At 37.5% G+C, this 23,314-nt stretch overlaps 3 protein-coding genes across 9 annotated transcripts in view; 1 reads left to right on the forward strand and 2 right to left on the reverse strand.

The window, feature by feature from the left end:
* Nucleotides 1-15: 15 nt before the first annotated feature.
* On the reverse strand, nucleotides 16-13,289 carry LOC106177185 (uncharacterized). Its single transcript, XM_013559889.2, has 17 exons — nucleotides 13,154-13,289; nucleotides 12,282-12,446; nucleotides 11,854-12,015; nucleotides 11,145-11,266; nucleotides 10,653-10,808; nucleotides 9,038-10,387; nucleotides 8,407-8,500; nucleotides 7,906-8,078; nucleotides 6,640-7,569; nucleotides 6,248-6,289; nucleotides 5,966-6,042; nucleotides 5,397-5,589; nucleotides 4,786-5,015; nucleotides 4,291-4,407; nucleotides 3,911-4,056; nucleotides 3,542-3,685; nucleotides 16-3,212 (listed from the first exon to the last, which is right to left on the reverse strand). The coding sequence occupies exons 2-17, from the start codon at nucleotides 12,436-12,438 to the stop codon at nucleotides 2,854-2,856; spliced, it is 4,452 nt and encodes a 1,483-aa protein (XP_013415343.2). The 5' UTR covers nucleotides 12,439-12,446; nucleotides 13,154-13,289; the 3' UTR covers nucleotides 16-2,853.
* Nucleotides 13,229-19,778, forward strand: LOC106177191 (replication factor C subunit 4). Its single transcript, XM_013559897.2, has 11 exons — nucleotides 13,229-13,341; nucleotides 14,196-14,332; nucleotides 14,702-14,780; nucleotides 15,370-15,449; nucleotides 15,665-15,784; nucleotides 15,950-16,019; nucleotides 16,311-16,505; nucleotides 16,778-16,903; nucleotides 17,188-17,268; nucleotides 17,559-17,675; nucleotides 18,730-19,778. Exons 2-11 carry the CDS (start codon nucleotides 14,205-14,207, stop codon nucleotides 18,826-18,828), a joined length of 1,095 nt encoding a protein of 364 aa, XP_013415351.2. The 5' UTR covers nucleotides 13,229-13,341; nucleotides 14,196-14,204; the 3' UTR covers nucleotides 18,829-19,778.
* LOC106158330 (phosphatidylinositol 3,4,5-trisphosphate 5-phosphatase 1) overlaps nucleotides 18,997-23,314 on the reverse strand; it is a 21,799-nt gene continuing 17,481 nt past the window's right edge. For all 7 annotated transcript variants that reach the window (XM_086997809.1, XM_086997811.1, XM_086997808.1 and 4 more), the window contains 3 exons: nucleotides 23,176-23,243; nucleotides 22,127-22,839; nucleotides 18,997-21,665 (listed from right to left, as the gene is read on the reverse strand). In XM_086997809.1, the coding sequence (XP_086853935.1) occupies nucleotides 21,456-21,665; nucleotides 22,127-22,839; nucleotides 23,176-23,243 (991 nt within the window). In that variant the 3' untranslated portion in view covers nucleotides 18,997-21,455. The remainder of the gene's footprint in view (nucleotides 21,666-22,126; nucleotides 22,840-23,175; nucleotides 23,244-23,314) is intronic.

The following is a 23,314-nucleotide window of genomic DNA, read 5'->3' on the forward strand; positions in this document are numbered from 1 at the left end:
ATGAGAAGACCAGTCTTAACATGATTACCATTTTATTTTCATCACTCCACCTTGACTCGGCATACATTTCAAATAGTTTTACAAATAAATTCATATTAGTTTATTCTCTTGTTGCTATTATATTATAAATAGAAACCTTGTATACTGACATAATTAAGTGTAAATAACTTGTGTATCTGTATTATGAACAAGGTACACATTTATTTAATATTAGACAAGAAAGTAATATATGCACACTACACAGGTTTGACATCACTCCGCACACAGGTTACATTAAAATATGCCCCCCCCCCCCCCAAAAAAAAAATAAATAAATAAATAAATAAATAAATAACCTCAAGACAATACTAGAACTGTATACTTCTCTACCCTACTCCCCCCCCCCAAAAAAAAAAATAATAATTATAATAATAATAATAATAACCTCAAGGCAATACTAGAACTGCATACTTCTCTCCCCCACTCCCCCCCCAAAAAAAAATCTGAATAACACAGCATAGTAAGTTTTGTTATAACTTTCTCATACCCGTTTTTTCATGCTTTTTTCCAATTTTCAATTCTATAACTTATCCTTAATAATGGTCATAAATTTCTTTTTGAAACACTGACTTCCTCTACCTCAAAATTCCTCTAACTGGTACATCATATTTAATCATGTTTAAGTATTCAAAGAAAAAGTGTCAATATATAAAAACTAATGCTAAGTTATCCAGTAGATGGCGTATCACTCACACTGTGCAAGGTGGCAAGTTCCACCGCATCCAAGTTTTCTAGTATTGACATCTGTCATAGCTTCAGGGAGGTACATGAGATATTCATCCACCTTGCTGACTCGCATAAGATCTTTTACGAAAAATTAATGGGTATCCTTTTTACTGATGAAATCATTGATGACCGGTTTGAATTCCATAACTTTTGGATAATTGTAAAAGTATAAATTCCACAGAGCCCACAGAAAAAATTGTCCAGTACAATATGGGTACTTCCTCGCTAGTAAATAGTTATATCTCTACATGACATTTTTCATACAGTTAGTAATCTTACTTATATAACTATTTTTATAAAGAAATAACTAAAGGATATACAAGAAAATTACAACAAATCTACATCTATTTTTACGACCCAAATAAAGATAAAGACAAAAATAAAGTAAACATATAGACCACTGTTAAAGAATAATATTATATCACGGCTCACTAGGACTACACTGGATTTTAGATACTAAATACTATAACTTAACGACAAAGAACTCTGGTCCTAGTTCCATATCTCACTCTTAGTATTATGCCAGTAACCAATCTGTCACTTTTTAAGGGGAGGGGGCATGGTTTGACCAGTAGACAACAATTACTCATTCCAATCTTTCAAGTCAAGATAGAATTTCAGATTCAGCCTCTAACAAGGGGAAAAAACATTATACAGGAGCACATTTCACACTCTCGTGTCTGCAAAATATCTCTGTAGTTGGAAGAGGCAAAGAGTAGAGAAAGGAACAATATCTGACACCCCCCCCCCCCCCCCCCCCCACTTCTCTTTTCTATCCTAGATCCATCACTGTGAAATGTGGGATAAAAGATAGAATGTTTTGTATTGGGATGCTAACATTTTTAATTTCAATTTTGGGGCTAAATTCCCCTTTGCTGTCGTACCAACATCTTTTTTTTTTTTCAAGATTTTTTACACTAAAATTAATTTGTTTTTCTTTTTTTCACACCAAGCAGAACTCATTCTTAGGCACAGCACCAGGGTTAAGCCGAGACTTCTAAAGTGAGACTTTTAGTCAGGGAAAGTCCCTGTGACAAATCTATCTTCTTCTAGAATTTACTGCCAAAATCCATCACAATATTCAGAACCCATGTAATACTGGAAAGTTATACTGTACAATTGCTCTCAGCACTACAATGTGAAACTTGAAAATAAGTGCATCAATTCAAGAATTTACATACATACATACATATATTCTCACATACTACACTCTGTGTTGCTTCAGAATTTTAAACATTCCCATATCACTGGGCATACTTAACCACAAGACATGCCTGTATGTGTATATGTTTTTTTTGTGTGCGTGCATGTGTGCGTGCATGTGTGTGTTTGGGTCACATCCTGAGCATACCCTTTTCAAACACAGAAAGAAAGAAACAGTCAAAATGGGATGCCTGCTGTCATAATGAGCTTAAAACAGAGATGTCATTATTATCATACTAGTATGCCACCAGGGGGAGCCTGTTTCACAAGTCTGAAGTTCTTGGCTCAAGCTTAGACTGCTCAACCATGATAGCCGACTATGTAAGGTTCATGATGCAACATTAGTGTAAGAGTTATATAATAATATCTAGCTAATGATCTTTTGTCAGCTTTTGTTGAGACGATCCTAATTTGCTGCAAGGGCTCAGCTGAAAGACTGAATTATAATGAGTTTTCTAAATTTTTTTGGAAACGCAACAAAGACAACCCAGTGTTAGTAGTAAGAAAATGATTTTAGCCCCCAAAATTGACTTTTAAACGATTTGTGAAACAGGACCCAGTATTACTGAATGTGTGGGTCTCTTCTTCAGTAAACATCTCTGTATTCTACCAATGAGTACACATCACTTGTCTGTCACTTCAAAGCACCTGAACCAACTGTAATCTCAATACTTAGCCATATCTTACATCATAGCACCCGAGTTGTATCTCCAGAATCCTGACAGAGTTTCCACATTTTTCATTTTTACCCAAGTCACAATTTTTGATTGAGATAAATCCAAAAACCCAGCCATTTTTTTCCCATTTTTTCAGTCTGTGAGAATTTTTCCTTCTCCACTGTCAACCTTTTTACCCATTACAATTTGAGTCATTCTTCTTTCTCATTCACTCTAAGCCTTCTACAGCACCGCCCCCTACTGGCTCGGCATCACCTTCCCCATAGGTGCCGCCACCAGTCTTGGTCCTTGAATCACTTCCTGCAGCAATACCTCCCCCACGCCCATTATCTCCGACCACTGTGTCTTGACTGCCTCGCTCGCTGCCCAGATCATCTGTACTTGTGCCCACATCCTTGGGTCTGGCGTCATCTCGTTTCTGTCCATCTCTTGCCAAGTCGTCCAGTATTCGGCTGATGGTCTCCTGTGTGATTGGCTGATACGGCACCATCTGAAGATCTGGGCCGACCTTGCTCGTTACCAGTGTCAGAGGAGGAGGCACTGGCTTACGGAAGTTGACGAGAGTGCCTGATAAAAGAAAAATTACAATGAATTATTTCTTCAAACAATGTACCATTATACTGTTCACTATAGGACCAGGGATAAGGCTGTTCTGATACCAAAGATGTTCCAGCCATATACTTCTTTATTCAGTCATTTGTTAGAACTTAAAAATTAAATCATCATTAAGTGCAATGTGAAAAAAAATCTTAATTTTCGCATCAGAAAGAAAACGGTTTTCAATCTATTCATTCAACTACCACCCATTCAAAAATTCAACACTATTTTCAGTTGGATCTAAACTTGGGGTCGGATGTTAAAACCAAGTGCAAAAAATTAAAATCAGAGTCGCCTACCTTTTCTCTGGTAGAACAGGATGTAAGCATTGCTGTAGTCATCCTCAGTGGGCCTCTGCTCTGTGACCAGTTCATCATTGTAGTAAGACCACCTGTTCAGCTGAGGGTGCTTGCTGTAGGCTGTGTAGTGCCCTGCTGTCACACCTGGAGCAGTAATGGGAGGGTCAAGGTTGATTCAGGGTCAAGGTCAATACAAGGTCAAGGTCAGTGAAAGGTCAATACAGATGAAAAATTAGCAAAATGCTGCTGTGTATGATGCCGACTCAATAAATTAAATTGCAAAAACAAACAAACAAAAATCTATTTATACCCTAACAAATGACAAGTTCAAAGTTGAATGTAAGTTATAAATCATCTGAATAAATTTACCTCCAAAATGGCAAACACAGGCGTGGAGATCAAAGGTCAGATCATGTGTCTGTGGTCCTGAGATAAAAGTGGACAGGTCAAGGTCCTCCACTGGAAAGGAGACCTTGGTGTCTATCTTTGTGCTGGTTCGTTCGTGGAACACAAACCTAAGGGAACACAGGGTTTTTATGATAAATATTGTGCAACATGATAAACATGAATAACTCTGATACTGGAACTTGCATCTAGCAGAATACAGGATCTTTTGAAAAACATTCCATTACTGATGAATCAATATCATAAATGCCCCTTTTGGTTACAAGTTTAGGCTCAACAGAATGAGCACTGACTTGGGTTACACTACTTTCATATTCTCCCCACAACTTTCTGAATGTCCTCACCTTTTTAGATAGACCACCAAGGTATCCGGGAGACTCCACACTGTCATGGACTTCCTGGCACACTGATTTCTCTTGCAGCAGGGACAAAACCAGGGATTGTGTTCATCAAGGACTTCACTGGAGAGTATAGAGAGATGAAATCAATTTTTAAACACAAGGTGTTGTGTTCCTTACAATTTCATTGGAAAGAACTATGGTTTTTGAAAGAATCTGACATGACACACTTAACTTACAATTAAAAGAATTTGCATAAGTGGCACAAATGCGTAATTTTCAATTACCCCTCCGACAACCTCATTTAAGTTACTCAATCTTTTTTTTTTTTTTCTTTTGCCATTGATTAAAATAGTACATAGTGCATGCCACTTAAATAAAATTCTACACACATCAAGACACCATAGCAACACTCCAAACATCTTTCAACTATGAGTCAAACATAACTTTTCTCGACAATAAATGTCAGCACAATATTACACACCTTCAAGACAAGCTCACCTCTCAGTAAATGCCTCAAAGCATTCAAATAGTGTTAAAGGCCTGTTAGGTCGTAGCAGCTCCATGGATTTGTGGTCAAGGCAGTGCAGGGCAGTGTCCAGTTGATCCTGGGAGATCTCGGTGTACCTCACGGCCAGGTGGTCACTGGGAGCGAAGTGGACCTCCCCCTCACGAGGGATCTCACAACCACGACAGTGGTCAGTAAACATGCAGCGTGCACAACGGTAGCCCTGAAAAGGTCAAAATATCACTGGTGTTCGTGAATTTTTTCTATGAAAGGCAAGTAAATATAATCTTATTTATTTTATTTTTATTACAACTTCTGTACAAAAGTTAGAAAGTTGATAAGGTATAAACATATGACTATTATCACCCTTTTTCGTAATTTAAAATATATACACTTTCTAAAAATGTCATTGTAAAATATTTTTATTAGATATCAATATTTATTTTCAAGGGACAATCAAAATCCTCTTTATTTTCTGATTCATTCTCTAACACACCGGCCTCCATAATTTAAATACAATCTATGTACCTCCTGCAATAATACAGACTTAATTTGGAAAAAAATATATACACATTAAAAAAAAAAACTGGAGTTGCCACCCTACCTGTCCATCTGTAAGCAATAAAGAATAGGTCCCAATGAAGGGAGCTGTCCTGTCCACCAAATCATAGAGACGGTCAGCGGTGAGGTCACTGGGGACATACAGGATGTTAGGGTGACCAAATAGGGTCATTTTGACCTCCCCGTCACTGGGGTCAACCTGGTCGTATCTGTACAACACAGGCATAGAGAGGATCCTGAAATATTGAAAAATTAAGGTAATTTTCCCTAGAATCATGGCATTACTGATATGAACTGATATTTCGATACAAAATTAATATTTCACCTTGCATACTTTCTGTTCAGCCAAATGAAATGCCAACATGGGTGATATCCAAAGGACAGTGGTTCTTTTTTCTCTCAACATCTATTTTTCATTTCTTTCCCATTCACAATTATTATATAATAATGTCCTAAATGGTGAGCTTTGAAAGAGATATCTTTGTTCCGAGGTCACGTAATGAAAGCCAGGTGATGTATTTATGTTCAATTTATTGTTTGTGGTGCGTGCATGTCTGTGAATAAATAAATAAATAAATAAATAAATAAATAAATAAATAAATAAGTATTCACCTAACGTTAGGTCCTCCGTCCCCCACACTGCTCAGCACCACAAAATCTTCCGCAGGTTTCACAGCACAGGAACAAACCTGTCAACGTCAGTCGGTGAAATATGACCATTTAATATATCAAATTCAAATCAAGACTGATAGCTTAATAACATGGAAAGTTCTAACTAAACTGGAACTAAACTGATAATTCTACTGTATTTGACAAAGCAATCTGTAAGGAATAACTGAGTAATAAAAGAGGATTTGAAAGGTTTGGTGAGTGACACAAATTCAGCACACTTACTGGACAATTCAGAGCTGCTTCCCCATAATGTTTGAATGACATCTGAAATTGAAGAAAACAAAATCAATTTCGCAGCAAAAGGAAAAATGGCATACTTTACCATCAGTACCATTAGCTTCATCATTCCCATTTTGCTAGTAAGCAGGGATCAAGATCAACTTCACAGAGTTTAACTCTGGACAAACAGACAAGTCCAGATATAAAATTGGAAAATTTCATAGTTCATAGCCATAACCATAAGTTTCATCATTCCAAAGTGCAAAGTAGTTATCAATATCAAAGTCATGAAAAACACCCTCAGACAGGCATTTTTAGTTCAGATAAATTCTATTCATTTAAAATTGGTCTTTACATAAGCCTGGTCACTTGACTGACATTGGCAGTGACCTCACCTCTAGACAAGGTTGACACAGAGTTCCCCCACAGCTGAGGTGAACCAGTAATTCCGAGTCCACCATTTCCTCCAGGCAGATTGCACAAGTCTTCCACTGCTGCGTGGACAGATTAATACAACTCGTCTTGGGTGCCAGGCTGTCATTATCAACAGAATCGCCGCAATTTCTACTGTCTTCGGGGCTGGCGGAACCTTTCCAAACGTCAGGACCAGACGAGAAGTCACCGCTGCGCGAGTTGTTGTCATCACTACCCCAAGTGGCATTGCTGTCATCCCCCGCTCCCGTGGCAGAAGACGGAAATGCTCCCCAGATGGCATCACTGGTGACATCTAGTGGATTCCTCTGCAGTCCGAACCCAGAGTCCAATGATGGCCCTCCTTCCATGTCTTTACTGTCTCCGTCCAAGTCTCCCTGGCTACCCTGCCACACCCCTCCCCCACTCACTGTTCCTGAGGGTGAGAAATAATTCTGATTCTCTATGTCATCAGGGTCCCAGTTTAGTGGCTTCGAATCCTCTGTGGTTGGCCACAAATCCGAGTCCGTACCCTTATTCACTGCACTGTTGTCCCTTACATCACTTTCCCTGTATGCCGTAGAGGTGGACGGAATAGGATCATCCCATCGAACGTCGGATGAGTCCTCACTCGGAGCCCTGCCCTGGGCGGCACTGGCTTTATTATGGGGCGCCTGTAGTCCCCAGTAACCCATGTTAGCAAACACATCGCCTCCGCCACTGCTGCAACCCGCCATAGAGACACCAGCTCTCAGTGGGGCTGTGTTGTTCATGACCGGGGTGACATCACCAGTTTCTGTGCTGATGTCATTGTTTTCTGTGCTTATGTCATCAAACTGTGGGGCTGGTGGCATCTCGAAGGCGTACACCTTCCTGTTGTGGTCATTTAAATAGCGCAGCATTGTGTTCTCATCCTGAAATAAGACATTAATCAGATATCTTTTATTCAGAACTAAAATGATGGCATACAATGGAGAAAGTGAACTGTTCATTTATTTTTAATTTTTGTCTCATCACGAAAAGTTTCTTGCTGTCAGCTTTATGCTTCCTGTCACAGCAAGAGGCAATGTCTCTCTGGAGGTGTATGCAGCAAATAAAAGTGGTCCATTTATTTCATTTTAAACAATCTGACCAATTCATAATGTGAGGATCTTTTATTGTCCAACTCCCATTCTTAGTTAAGGCACACAATATCAATCGACAAGCACCAATATCTATTTTTTCCCTAAATTCAGACAAAAAAATCTTACCACAATTCTTGCGACATGATTTTCTAGCACCTCAGCAATTATGAGATCACATGACTCATCTAAGCCAATCATAGTCCTCAATCCCTCCTTCAGTTTCCTGATACAATCTCCCTTGAACAGTGTTAAACAATAGCGTACTGGGTGTTTGCTCTCGCTGGCCACATATGTCACAACTGAAAATAAAAGTAGTAAAACATATACAAGTATTAATACTAGTACAACCATATTATATCAAAACAATATACATGTCAACACAAGATAAACTTGTCATTCAAATTCTATGCAAAAATCGAATTTCACAGTTTTTCTTTCATTTAGATTCTTTTATACAAACTCAACTTCAGACTTTTGACTCTTAGGTTACTTTAATGCTATCTGTTATGCATTCTCAGCTGCTTATTCAGAAATTAAATTGCTCTGTGTATAACTTCTAAAGTATTAACTTGAAATCAAAAGGATATAACTGTATTTAAACAAACAGAAAAAAGTCGATCATCTTACTTATCTGCCTCTCCATTGCCCTGGGGAGGGGCACAGACAGGTACATGAAGGGTTCAAAGGTCACAGATATATGCTGACACTCCTCACAAATCACCTGAAAGTCAAACATGGACAATTAATTAAGATGATGTCCGCCATATTCATCAACTGGTCTCATGAATCATGCACCCACTACATTTGCAAGAGAGACCGAACAAAGGATGAGTGAAACAGCAATTTTAGCATTTGATACTGTAGCTAAGAAATTTTGACAGCAAGAGCTTCCTGAAACCAGTGCATCAGGAATGGTAGTAATAAATAGAAGACACGGTCCCAGATGATTGGTAAGAGTTGAGGTACTTTTCCAATTGTCAGTCACTGGCTGATTCTCCAAATCTTTTCAAATCAAAACAGATATTTCTTAACATCTCAATAACAGAGATGAAAGTGGACTGTAATTCAAATACTAGTAAATGCTGAAAATGCTAGTGCTTAATGAGTGCAGGCATATATGAAAAGTTGAGGGAGGGATGCCCCTGAAAAATTCTGAACAGGTATTTTTTTTACAAATATCTGAGTTTCCAGATAAATCCAGAAGCCTTTCATCTCTGCCACAAAAACCATGACCAAACAAAGACCAAATCATACTCACAGTGCTCTTGAATTGGCCCTGAAATGTGTCCACAATCACGCTCTTGTTCTGACTCAGATACTCCTTCCACGATTTTTCCGCCGCTTCAACATAGCGATGATGCTCTAGTGACTCATTTTTAGAAGCCACTGTGTTTTTCAAATCTGTCCCTATCACATGGTCAGAATTGCTAGCCTCCTCGGGGGAGACGCCCCATGCTCCTTCTTCTGAAGCCATAGGAGAGCCCTGATCTGATTGGTCCATTTCAAGGTCAAGGTCTCTTGTTGGATTCTTGGCTGTAATGACTTTGCGTTTTAATTGTCTAGTCTTGTGCCCTTTGTGTCTCTCTTCCTCAATTTTTATCCTTTTAATGTTATTAATACTGTTATCATCACCTTCGTTGTTTGCTTTATTATGCTGAGCGTAACCATCTCCGTCAAGATCACGAAATATATTGGTCATTTTTATCCTCTTCGGCGTGTGTTTTTCTACCTCCATCATCTCTTCGTCCAGGGTATTCTGGGCCATTTCCTGCTCGTGCTGTCGGTTGTCGTGCTTGGCAAACTTCTCGCTGTCTGTCTGCACCTCCTCTACCATGAACTCCTTAGCGAGCACGTTGACGTTTTTCGTCTTCGTGTCCTTCATGTACATCTCTTCCAGACCAACGAGACGGATTGAATGAGCTTTGTTGTTTGAGATCACGTTTTTCTCCAGTTTATTGTTAGACAAAGATGGATCCGTAATCATGGTCACAGATTTTGGATCCAGAGCCGGACTCTCTGTCAGCGCCCTCTTTTTAATATCCTCCGGCACTGCCTGCATCCTGTACGAGGAGTTCTCCAAAAGCTTGTGAGAGTCCGAGCTCTGCAGGGAGGCAGATGAGTGATTGCTGTCCTCGGAATGAAGGTGACTAAGACTATCCACTGGGGACTGAGACTGACTGTGGGCAGCCACCAGACGGTCAGTATCCTCCACCATGGCGTCCAGCTGGTCACCCTCCGTCCCAATCTCTGTGATGTCCGACTGATTGTCTGTCATCACGTCGGACTGATTGGTGCCAGCGTCAGTCACGTCTGATTGGTCATCTCTGATTGCATCTGATGATTGGTCAGTATTTGTTTCCATGGTATCCATGGTAGCAGGCTCTGTTTCAATGGTGTCATGGACAATATTGGTCTCCATGGAAACAGGGTCTACATTTGAGCATTTGATTTGTTGATTGACGGCAACTCCAGCCCCTGCATTAGAAGTTGTCACCCCCTCTTCTGTGGACAGCTTGGCAGCCCGTGTTGTATTGTTCTGTGGGGACGCCACATTCAGCTGTTCATGCAGTGTGTCGAGAAGAAGGGCCAGGAATTCCTGGCAGTCATGCTGAAACAATGGAAGACAGGTATAAGAGATGAGACCTCTAAACAAAGGTGCAATAACATTTCCCAATTCTCAACATTTACACAAAATCCAAGAATCATTTATAAGTCACAAAATGGGACTTCTCCCAAATGAAAATGCCACGTTGAGTAATTTTCCAAAATGAAAACACCCTTTCTAAATACCAGGTTGGGAAATAAAAACATGGCAACTGAAAACAAAACTAAACTACATCTTGAAGACAGGAGTTTTAACAGGTGCTACTAACCTGCCTGAAGTCCCTGAACTGAGGATGATACATGCCCAGGATCTCCTTGAAGTCCAGAGGGTATATCCCTGAGAACTGTCCACACCAGACTTTGTGGAGGAGATGACAGAACTTGCCTGTCAGCGTACTGTCCTCAGTCAGACTCTTTCCCTGGACCTGGGGAAATTGATAGTGAAGTTTGATATTAAATTTTCAGTTTTGCCCAAGAAAGTTATTAAGTTGAAAGGGAACTTACCAAAGTGGAGATTTAAAAACAATTCTCTCATTCTATTGTTTGTAATTGCTTCTTAGATTGACCAATTGATAACAAAATAATCACGATTACACAATTTGACATTTTTTTTTAAACTTCAGAAATAAGCATGGACAAAACAATACCGATTCACTTCTCATATACACACATACCCCAATTTGACATTATTTATACTTTTTGTTGAAATGACTTTTGTTGTAAAAAACTATAACAACCAAACCAGACCCTGATTCACTTACATAATTCTCCACAAAGAACTTGACCAGGTAGGGGTTGCTGAGCACACACTGCAATCCCGAGTTCATGAAGCAGGTGTTGCCTAAGTTACGCAGACCACACACTCCCGGGGTGGCACTGGAATCTGAGGAGAGAAGAAGAATATGAGGAGGAGGATGCTTGGACTTTTTCAATGTATGACAGATGAAAATGTTATAATTGTTATTCTGTAAAAACTGTACAAGGCTAATGGGGGCACGGACTTGTAAATCATGCACTGCACAAGAAATGTATTTTTCACCATTACTACTTTCACTAGTGCGCTTGATTTGGTCTTAAAGTGCAATTTAAGATCACAGATTGTCTTACATGATCTTAAACCATGAGTAAGACCATTTCTGGTCTAACATCCAATTTTAAAAGTTGTCTCCCCTTACACATTCTCCTATTGTGAGCAGAGGTGTCCTCTATTGTGAGGGGAGGAAACTGCTTGACCACTTAAGTAGATGTTAGATCATTTTTGAACTTAAAAGCAGATTCAGTCCATTTGAAGACTACTGATGTAATGATAAAGATCGTGTAAGATCACTAGTGTTCTTAAATTGCACTTTAAGACCAAATCCAGCCCACTAGTGTTTGCTCTGACTTATGGGAATAATTGTGTTGTTTTTTATGTATTTGTATATTTGGATAAAAAATAGCCCTCTTTTTTTGAACAGTCACTTATCTTACCCTTTACATCCTTGCTGCAGGCGTCCTTCCCCTCTCCCTGAGCCTGAGGGCTGCTCTGGTGGCCCGGGGGGTAGTAGGAGGGTAACAGCTCCACACTGGGGGGTAAGTACAGCGACTTGGACAGGGGTTCATTGTTGGGGTCTGGACTGTTATTATGCTGGGCTGAAAACATTGGGTGTATTTTAAGGTTGGTTTTAGTCTACTGCTAATAAAAAATGTCCTTTCAGAATAGGAATTTATACTCTGCTTAATAATTTGAATCTTAATACGTGAATCTTCAAAACATGTTGATGACAGGATTTTTTTTCTTGTTTCCCAACAACTTTTTTGGGTCATAAACTTATAAATTCTGTTAAAGAAAATTAAGATAAAGTGCAAATGGTTACATTCACACACTCAAGCACCACATTTAATTACACTTTGCCTACCTTTAGGTACAGTTACAGTGTTAACTGACTCGGTATAATACGGCAGCGGTATTGCAGTGTTTGGAGTCAGTGGTGATGGTGGTGACCCCTGGTGTGACGTTTCTGGTGCATCAGGTGTCGGGTCCACAGCAAGTTTGTTGTCCTCAGCAGCCGTCATTCTCAAAACTGGGAAATTAAATAAGGATGTATGAAACAGCAATTTTGCATAAATGCAAAGAAAAAAAAGGCATAAAAATTAGTGTGTTCAAAACATGTTATTTTAAGATCTTAATACCACCATTAAATATAAATTCTCAGAAGGTGTGAATCTATAATGAAACGGCTTTATAAAGATTGCACCACAAACAGAATTTCTACTCCTAGTTTAACTTTGTCAAGGTATGGCAAGTCGAAGATCTTGTTTACATTCCCCCTACGGTTCCTCTTTATTCTTTAATACTTGAAAAACCAATTTCAGAAAAGCTTGCTGATTAATGCAGATATCTAATTTCACAAATATGCTTATGTTTGAACTCGAACTTTTCCTGATCTATGTTATTAAAAGTTGAACAATCATTCACTTTCTCTTTCGGATACAATTTTTACCAGGGAATAAATAATACATTCTGGGTCTGTGCTTATTTCATTTTTGCTCTGAGTGGGAAAAACACCTGTTTTTTAATTAAGTGATAGGTCCGTAAACATCGATGCATCCGCGACACTTTCTTATCTCCCATCTACTGATATAGTAAGAACAATAAGGATTAGGAAACCTACATCTCGTTCTTGAAATTGATTGATTGTACATCAAAATCCAAGAACAGTTAGAGTAGAAATCACGCGATCATAAGTATCACATCGCATCGGTATGATATCAAGTACTTTGGACTTACTTTCAGAAACCCTGCAGGTTTCTATTCTGCTTAGTATTTATGGTTTAATTGAGTTTCAAAATACTACGCTTCCTCATTCTTCTTTCTCTTGGTATCTATTTGTACATGCGCATTGATGACTTCCGCCGGTTTCCTTTACACGCGCGCGTGCGCGAAAAACCCCGCGAAATATTGTGAAGATTGTGCAGGTAAGTAGTGAACATTGTTTATGTCCGTTGTTTCCTTTTTAACCAACAGTAAGAACATTTACATAACACACTTGTGTGAACGAGAAATATCTGATCAAAATGAGATGATTATGGGACTGTGACAATGCACTAAGATGAGTCCCGACGTGTCTGTATTTACAAATAAACTTGAATCAGTGGATTAGAGAGAAGAGGATGTGTGTGTGTGCGCGCGCGCGCGCGCGCGCGTGTGTGTGTGTGTGTGTGTGAAGGGGGAGACACACAGTATGTCAAAACAAACTTTGCACGTGTTAACATTTTCTTCTCTATGCTTGACACTGCTACAATATGATACTACTACTAATATCCACAGATTTTTGCCCATTGTCAGTCTCACATTTTCCTTGTAACTTGTAATGCTTGTGTGAACGAGAAATATCTGATCAAAATGAGATGATTATGGGACTGTGACAATGCACTAAGATGAGTCCCGACGTGTCTGTATTTACAAATAAACTTGAATCAGTGGATTAGAGAGAAGAGGATGTGTGTGTGTGTGTGTGTGTGTGTGTGTGTGTGAAGGGGGAGACACAGTATGTCAAAACAAACTTTGCACGTGTTAACATTTTCTTCTCTATGCTTGACACTGCTACAATATGATACTACTACTAATATCCACAGATTTTTGCCCATTGTCAGTCTCACATTTTCCTTGTAACTTGTAATGCTGCAACAGTTTATTTTTCTTCATTCTTTTGTATGATAATGTGCAGGTCATATTGTGTACGAGACAGCCTTTCTGTTTTATCTTTCAGCCTGTCGCATATGTAATACCTTATCTGCAATCAATCAAAACAGGAATCTGATTTTTACAGGTTTTCAAGATGCATGCCTTTCTGAAAGGAGGGACCTTAGGCTCTGCGACTTCTAGTGCCAAAGAAAAGGACAAAGGGAGTACCTCAGGAAAGCAGTCCAAGCAAACCAAGAAGCACATGCCATGGGTGGAAAAATAGTGAGTTAATGTGGTGGTTGTGATTTTATGGCATTTCAGATGTGTATATTACTATATGGACATTTCCAACCAAGGCAATGTAAAAAATAAAAGTGAATAGTTAAATAGATAAAATAACGTAAAATAAAACCAAAAATTATATTGATTTGACTGTGCGAAATTTTAAAGCCGTCTGATTCCTTTGGACACCAGAGTCTAAGAATCTAATGGACCAAAACAGAAATTATGGCCAGTAACTTGAAAAATTAAATAAATTTTAATGGTCTGACTTCATTTTTACTGGTGCTTAACATTGGGTGCAAATTAACATTGCAAACTGGGATATAAAGTTTTATGAAAGATGGTTTAATATGTGGCTTTGATTCTTAGCCGTCCCAAAACAGTGGAGGAGGTAGCTCACCAAGAAGAAGTGGTTGCAGTGTTGAAGAAGTCTTTACAAGGAGTAGATGTAAGTCATTACAGATGTCTGTCATTACTGGCACACCTGGCACATTTTACTTGTCCTGTCACACCTAACACATTCTTCATGTACTGGCACACCTATAACGTGCTTTGTATACGGTCACACCAAACACAATCTTTCCCACCCATCAAATTGTGCTTTTAATGGTTTTTCTAACACATTCATCATATTCTGGCACCCCAAAAGCATTCTTGTACTGGCACAACTAACACATTTTTGTACTTTCATAACAAACACATTCTTGTGCTGGCACAGGTAACACTCAGTTGCACTCTTGTTGCACTGTCACACCTAACACATTCTATGTATGATAACACACCATGCATATTGTAAGTATATCAGCACTCCTAACACATTCTGCTTGTACTGGTATACATAACACAGCTGACACAGTTTGCTATACTTTCTCATCTAACATATCCATGAGATTGACATTTGTGAGCAGTCACCTCTTAATATGATATATTTGTGAAAATTTATTCACTGATTAAATACCTTGTACAATTATATGCTATAAATGGTCCAAGGAAATCAATATTATTTATCAAAAATGCCTTATTTGTTTCTATTTTAGCTGCCAAATCTGTTATTCTATGGTCCTCCGGGAACAGGAAAGACATCAACCATACTGGCTGCTGCCAGGGAATTGTATGGGTGAGTGGAGTTCATTTATGGGAAATAGTTTATTATTATTATCATTTGTGCAGTTGGTAGTTTTATTCATTCATCCATTTATTTATTTATTTATTTATTTATTTATTTATTTATTTATTACTGCTATTTCTACTACTACAAATATGAGGCAGGGTATCTGCTTATGCCCAGATTATATTCCATATTCGTATATTTTTTTAATTTTTCCCCCCTAGCCCTGAGATGTTTAAGACCAGGATTCTAGAACTGAACTCTTCAGATGAGCGTGGCATTAATGTCATACGTGAAAAAGTGAAGAACTTTGCACAGCTGACTGCCAGTGGACAAAGACCAGAGTGAGTATTCTCTCTCTCTCTCTCTCTCTCTCTCTCTCTCTCTCTCTCTCTCACACACACACACAAACATTTTTATCGTCTACACACACATACATATTTTCATCATGTAACTTGTACATTTTTAATAAGATTTTTACTGACACAATCTCATCTGTAATGTTTCAGTGGGAAACCTTGTCCACCATTCAAGATAATTATTTTAGATGAAGCAGACTCTATGACTGGGCCGGCACAGGTGAGGGGATTGTGAAATGTTAAAATATGTGTATGTCCTTGCATGTGTGTAGATATGTGTGTGTGTACTTTTGCAAGTGTGCCTATGTATATGACCTTTATATGCATTAACATATTTAAACAGTTATGCATTTTGAGTGGGGGCGCAGCAAATAGCACCAGATTGTAATACGAAATTATAGAGAAAAAACGAAACTATTAAATCAAATTTGAATAAAAGTCATATCATGTACTGTATTAATTTTTTTCCAAATGGTATGAAAAGAATTGTCAATTTAAAATCATATTCCAGGCAGCCCTGAGAAGGACAATGGAGAAGGAATCCAAAACAACCAGGTTTTGTCTGATCTGTAATTACGTCAGTCGTATTATAGAACCCATCACATCCAGGTGTGCCAAGTTCAGGTTCAAACCACTGGCCAGCGACGTGCTGCAGACAAGATTGAGGGAAATTGCGGAATTAGAAAGCGTTAAAATATCTGATGAGGTGAGGAAATACAGTGATAAAGTTTTTCTTCTATTTTTTTTTTTTTTTTTGCACTTTTGCACATTTATGGTGATACTGAGATGTATAGTTAATAAACAATATTGAATTTTTTTTATTCTCAAACTTATAAATGTTTGTGGAAACCTCTTGTGTTTCTGTAAGGTAATTTAAATGTTAAAACAACCTGCATCAACCTTAAATTAATTTCTGAAGGGGATTTTATTTTAAAAAAATATTTTTCATTTTTCCTCAAGAGATGTTTTCTGTTCCAGGCAATCTCAGCATTGGAAGCTGTATCTGAAGGTGACATGAGGAAAGCTATCACTTTTATGCAGAGCGTGGCAAGGTTAAAAAGAGAAGAGGAAATAACAGAAAAAGATATATTTGAAATTGCTGGGGTAGGTGGTAAACTGATTTTATATAGAAATGAGCAATTTTAGTCAAATGGCTGCTCAAGGTCATCTCTACTAATTTCTTCTCATTACTGCAGCTTTTTATTGAACAGTTTTATAATTATTTATTTATGAATTGAGACCAAGTTTAATAACAATTTGAATTACATCTTAAATCCCAATCATTGAGCATCACTGATATTTTTAAAGAAAATTGCAAAAGAAGGCTTTAAATTCTGATATAAATATTATTTGAATGAATAAACTACTGACTGTTATTTCTCTTGCAGGTCATACCAAATGATATAATAGATGACTTATTGAGGGTTTGTCACTCAGACTCTTACGAAAAACTCGAGGCATTTGTAAAGGTAAGGTCATCTGCAATTATTTTCTAGTAGACTTGAATTTTTTAAGAATTATAGGAAATTGTAGAGATTGAAACAGTTAACCACAGTGAATGCCATTGCATATTTTGTCGGAAATCCAATCTGATGCCTTACCTTGAACAGATTTTTGATATAAAGATAATAAATGATTAATTAATTCATTATTATTATTTATTTCCATAATTATTCAGAGATAATAAGAAAGGAAATTATGTTAGAAAGATGCTCAGTGTACCAAATCACATAGAATTGTTTAAAATTGTACATTCCAGGAAATAATGTTAGAAGGACACTCTGCGTACCAAATCATCACGCAGTTACATGAACTTCTAGTGGTGCACCCAGAACTCGGGGACAAACAGAAGTCTGTCATCATGGAAAAACTAGCAGTAAGTTTAGTACAAGTTTCCATGCTTTCCTTCGAGAGGAAGAAAATTCCTGACTGCCAAGTTGGTTATAACAGCCTAACTCAAAGGTTATGAACAAATTTCATAAATTTCTGAAAGATTGTTCTTTACCAGCTGTTTTTGAAGAGCATTGTTTTCTAATTCCAGCAAATCAATTCTTTCCTTTATATCTCCAATGTCCATTTTATGCTTGTCTTCTATTTTATCTAGTCCCCCCCCCCCCCCCCCCCCGGGATTTCTTCTTTCAAATTTAGTAAAAGTTTAGAAACAGTTTCTGCGACTATTTCTTGGACAATGTCTTTAACAGTATTTCTGATTTCACATTCAATTTCCTCTAGTTTTGCCAAAATTAAAGATGTTTCTTCCTTTTTGCTGGTTGACTGGTGGATTTCTGATTAGCTGTAATTTTCATTCTACCTGTAGCAGAGTTCTTTGAATCTTTGTTAATGTTAAAGTATTTTGATTTGCTGTGTGAACTCATAGTGATATGTTTATATTTATATGTAGATGTATATTGTTGAGGCAATAAGGCTGACTTGAGCTATTGCTACCCAGTGAGCACTACTCATCAACGCACCTGTCGCAATCTAGTGTCATTTATGTAGTTACATACAGTATACGTTATGATAGATATGTCAAAAAGTACTTTATGGCTAAATTCAAGTCAGCTAAACGGCTTTCATTCGCAGGAGACGGTTAATATACACAATTTTATGTATCCGTAGATTTTGCACTTCTTACCGATTGATAGAGTTTGTAAGAAATTTTTGGAGTGCTCTTTCGGTAGCTGTCTCCCTCTTGGCCTTGTTCTCGTATCCTCGTTTTTCTGTAAAGGTCACAAATGGGGTTTCTTACAATTTAGTATTAGGTCAATATTGGTGTTGTTCCATCAATTCATTGTTATTTAATCATTAAAATAAAAGTAGGTGATTGGTTTGGTTAAGATTATCAATCTTTTAACAGCTTCTGTGTTGAAATTTCATTTGGGGATGTTTTATTTATATAAAGAAACCAAAAAGTTTGTTTTTTTCTCCAGATTGTTGACAAATGTCTAAGTGATGGAGCAGACGAGTACCTTCAGATCATGGGACTTTGTACCACCATCATGCAGCAGATATGTCACGGAGAGAAATAATCGAAGTCTGGGAAATTAAGGGATCGGAATTATCTTCATTTGAACAATGCCCCACTTTCTCTGTGAAAAAAAAGGGAATTCAGAAAGTTTCTTGGATTTTGTATATTCCCTAGGAGTGGAGGAAAATCAAGGAAAAGAAGTGAAAAATGTCTTGTATTTTTGTAAGCATTCTTTTTTTTTTTTTTTTTTCATATCTGTGGAAGTTGGTCTTTGAAAGGACCGGTGGTTGCGTCATACAAACATTCTGTGGAATATTTTTGACCTGGCAAGCACTTGTCGATGTTGAAAGGTGTGGGAACAGTACCGGCTGTCGATTGGAGATTGTTCTGAGAATGTTTTCTTTTTATGTCCTGAAATATCTGCTTTTGGGGAAAAAGTAAAATATTTTTAGTACAACTGAACAAAAAATATTTAATGCAACAACTGAAAAATTCAAATTCAAATGAAACCATCCAGAAGATGAAAATTCTGAAAAAATACTTCTTTGTTTTCTCATCATCCATTTATTACTGTGCTTACTGAGAAGTTTTTCTCAGCATATAAAAAGTGTGAATTTAAAACATATTTAAAGCCCTTGCTATGTCATACATTAAGTGCTGGGCATGATAACGTGATCAGTACAAACACACTGAGTGTACAGCAGGCCACTGTATATTAACAGAATATAAAACATCTTCATAAAACTTTGCATAGGTATATATATTGTAAGGAGATCACTTTAAAGCTGTTGATAAAAATAGTTATGTTAGTAATTCTACTTTTGAATCAGTTACGGTACAATTTAAATTAAAAGATTATTTGTTTCTGAAAGTTATAATTAGTTCATATACCTAATAATGCAAAGTTATCACAATGTTATCTGTTCCTTAACCCTGAACAGTGGGCTATATATATAGATATATGAAATGTGAATATACCTACTTTATAATAAAAATTCACTGTACACTATATGTGATTGTATTCAAAATTATATCTAGCACATGAAACCACTACTCCCACCCTATGAGACTTATTCTGAAGGCAAAACAGATGAATTGTTGGCAATAATTAAGGCCTTTTGGTGACCATGTTTTAATACTGTTGTCCAGAAAGTCCAGTGTCAATCTTGCCCAGTTATTGACTGCTTGAAATGTCTTAAGAAAAAAAAATGTTTACCGTTTTGTTTGGGACCCATTTTCACCTTAGGTTTCAAAAATGTGTGAAGTCTTGTATAATTCAAAAACATTAGTTTCTGTTACTGGGGGATGTTTAAAAAATAACTTATTTCCCAAGAATTGGTCCTAACTTAAAAGACAAGAATTTTAGTCTTCTTTGACTAAATTAAATGAAATGATTAGCCTGTTTTACAGCAAGAAAGACATTAACATTTTTGTCCAAAATTTAGACCAATTACTTCGGTACAGTTCTTTTGGGAAACAAACCTAGGCAAGCAATTCCAATTTTCTTTTTTGAATTCAACAGCAAGCAAATCCAAGTGTTCTGTCAGGACTGAAATTTAATGTGTCAGCTGATTATAACTGTTAAAGTATATATACTATCTAAAATTTCAAGCGCTGAATACTCGTATCGCTAGTATTTAAGTATTATGTCAATACGCTTTGAGGTCAAGCTTATCTCAAAACTGTATTTCAATTTCATAAGTTCTAAACTTATCTACACTGTATACATTAATACTAATATCCTGTAAAAACTAATCTGATTTATAAAAAAGTTGCTGACAGTGACAGGTGTTTGATTATTGCTTTTTACAATAACACAATACTCGCAACTGAATAATACTTGATAAATGGTTCTGATAAATATATAATTTCATAAATTTAAATAAAATTCATACAACAGACACAGAATCGGTCATCAATGCCACTATTACTGTTATTACTCTTACTAATACCATTTTGAAATTTTGTTTTTAACAAAATTATGGCAACTCAAGGGTCTCAATCTGTCTGTAAAAAAGTGAATATGCATTTTCAATTGCACAGAGAATTGTAAAGCCTTCTTCACATGGGCGGCAGCTCATCTTTGTCTGTTGCTTGACTAAAGCTCACTTTCTTCAAGAAAAAAAGGTTATTCCCCTCAATCTGATTCCAAAAGTCAGTCATGTATCCTGCAATCATTCATAGTTTTAACTTAACATTTTCCAATCTAAAATTCCCAACTCAAAATTCCTGCCTTCGTGTCACTGTAAATATGACAAGTTTTTCTCCTGTACCCAGACTCGTGCTCATGACCACTGTGTAGCCAATAACGTCCCAAATGTTAAACAGGGTAAAGCTTACCATAGTTTTATCTTTAGTTAAAAGGTGGCAGCACTGCTTTACAACTGTCTCCATGCACTGCATGCTTTCCAGTAGTACAGGATCTGTTTTAGGTATGTCATGGAAGCAAACGATATACATTTTGGTATAAGTGTAACACTTGTATGTAAAAATTATGCAAGCCTCCATATACTCCTACTGGTTTTAGATCCATCTGCATTGATCTTCATCAAATAATAGACCCTCTGAAGAACATTGTTATAATCCTGAAAGATAAAAGACAGATCCAGCTATTTTCGCACTGAATTGTACATATTTCCAAATTAATCGTGCCACCTTTTCTGCCATTTATTTTGGGAACATTTCCCCCTATTTCATCTCCTGCAAACTTGACAGAATTCTCTTCCTGTGTTCAGCATTACTGATGTTCATGTCCTTGAGGTCTTGTTCCATCATGTCCTTCATGTACGCCATAGTGTCCCAGCCGTTTTCCAGAAAGATGTCGTTGTAAAATGGCAGACCGAGCTCAAGCAGCCATTGTGTTAGAGTAACAGGGGTGCGTAGTGAGGCATATGATCCCTAGGAGAGAAAAAAATATACATAATATAAAAGCAGTGAATTTACATTTAGGAATAACTGAGAGAAGCAGAAAAGTGAGGCAAAGATGTGTTATAACATGTAGGCAAACAGTAAGGCCCACAAAATAAACCCAAAAAATATATGCAATGTACAAATCTTTGTGGAGCATATTGTATAACAAAGTTGCTTTTATTGCTATTTTCTACAAACAGGATAAAAGGTGTTGGTTTGAGGCCAAGTAATTTTATACTTGTTCATAATCAAGAATCATGCAACATCATTAACTTGGTTTGAGGAACTGTAATTTGACATCGGTTCATAATCAATAACCATGCAAACATCATTTAACTTCTAACTACGAGGTATCAGTGGTTCAAGGGAAGATCCTTTTTCTCATAGGGAGAGGATGAGGAAAACTGCAGTCAAGATAATCAAATATACATCTATCATGGGGTACTTACCGAATCACTGAAGGGTCTGGTTTTTTCAGGGAGAGGAGGAGGAGAGGTGTACTCAGAACTGTCAGAGTCCTGCCGAGTCAGTAAATGAGTGTAATAATTTTCCGCTGTTGAAGGATCATGACCTTCAGCATGACCTTGACCTACCAGTCCAGACTGAGGCTTATTAGAAGGACACGGCTTCAAATCAACAAGTCTCTTGCTGTCCAAGTTATTCTTCACTGGAGACTTAGGTGGAGCGGTCCCGTCTGACATCCTTCGAGAATCTTTCTGTGGCATTTTCCCTCCCCTTGGGGAATGCCCCTGTTGTCCATGCTTTAAGAACGAAAATCCACCGAAAGTGCCAAAAATATCATCATCATCATGATCTGTGGGTGGTGCTGATGGAACCAAAAGTGGCGGGAGTTCAACTGGGGCTGGGCTCATCTTGTGAGGCCTAGGTGGCACCACTGGTTCTCCACCTCCAGATGGCACCACTGGGCTGACTGCACCAAAAGATGGGGCCACAGTGCTGTCGCTAAGGAGATCTGTAGGCCTTGGTGGAAGAGGAGGCCCCCTGTCTTTTGATTTGGCCGATCCAACAGATAATGGCACCGATGAAGATTTGGTGAGCGACAATTTCTTCCCGAGTTCTTCAACCACTGGACTAAGCATTGCCTGACCTGCAGGCGGGGTAGGGGGTCCTTTCAGTATGTCCGTGTCCATGTACACACATTCTGAAAGGTTTAATACATATACACATCATACTTGTAACAAAAGAACTGTCTATATTTATTCCTACACATATACATGTATTACGTCTCAATAGTTTTTTAAATCTCTAACTAACTCCACTCCCATTGTAGTGTAGGAAGTTGAATTGCTTAAACATCTTTCATGATTAAAGAATCTACCTTTTGGCAAATTTATGCACTGAAAAAATAAGCCAACAACAATTTAAGTACCCTTCATTTTTTTGAAATTGTTATTTTTCAAATAACATAAGTAATTCTTAGATATTATTGTATCATTGCATTTTCTCACTAAATTTTAAGCTTGTATCGTTTGCTCACCATAACTTTTTCTGGATTGATGACGTCTTGTACTCTCTGCATTCTTTGCCACAATGTGCACAAATCCACTGAAACAGAAAAAACATTTTTTTTAAAAACATAGTAAAGTACAAATTAATTTTGCATATCACTAGTAACA

This window comes from Lingula anatina, chromosome 10 (assembly GCF_051362555.1).
Source record: "Lingula anatina isolate TDL-2025a chromosome 10, LinAna3.0, whole genome shotgun sequence".
Taxonomy (NCBI): domain Eukaryota; kingdom Metazoa; phylum Brachiopoda; class Lingulata; order Lingulida; family Lingulidae; genus Lingula; species Lingula anatina.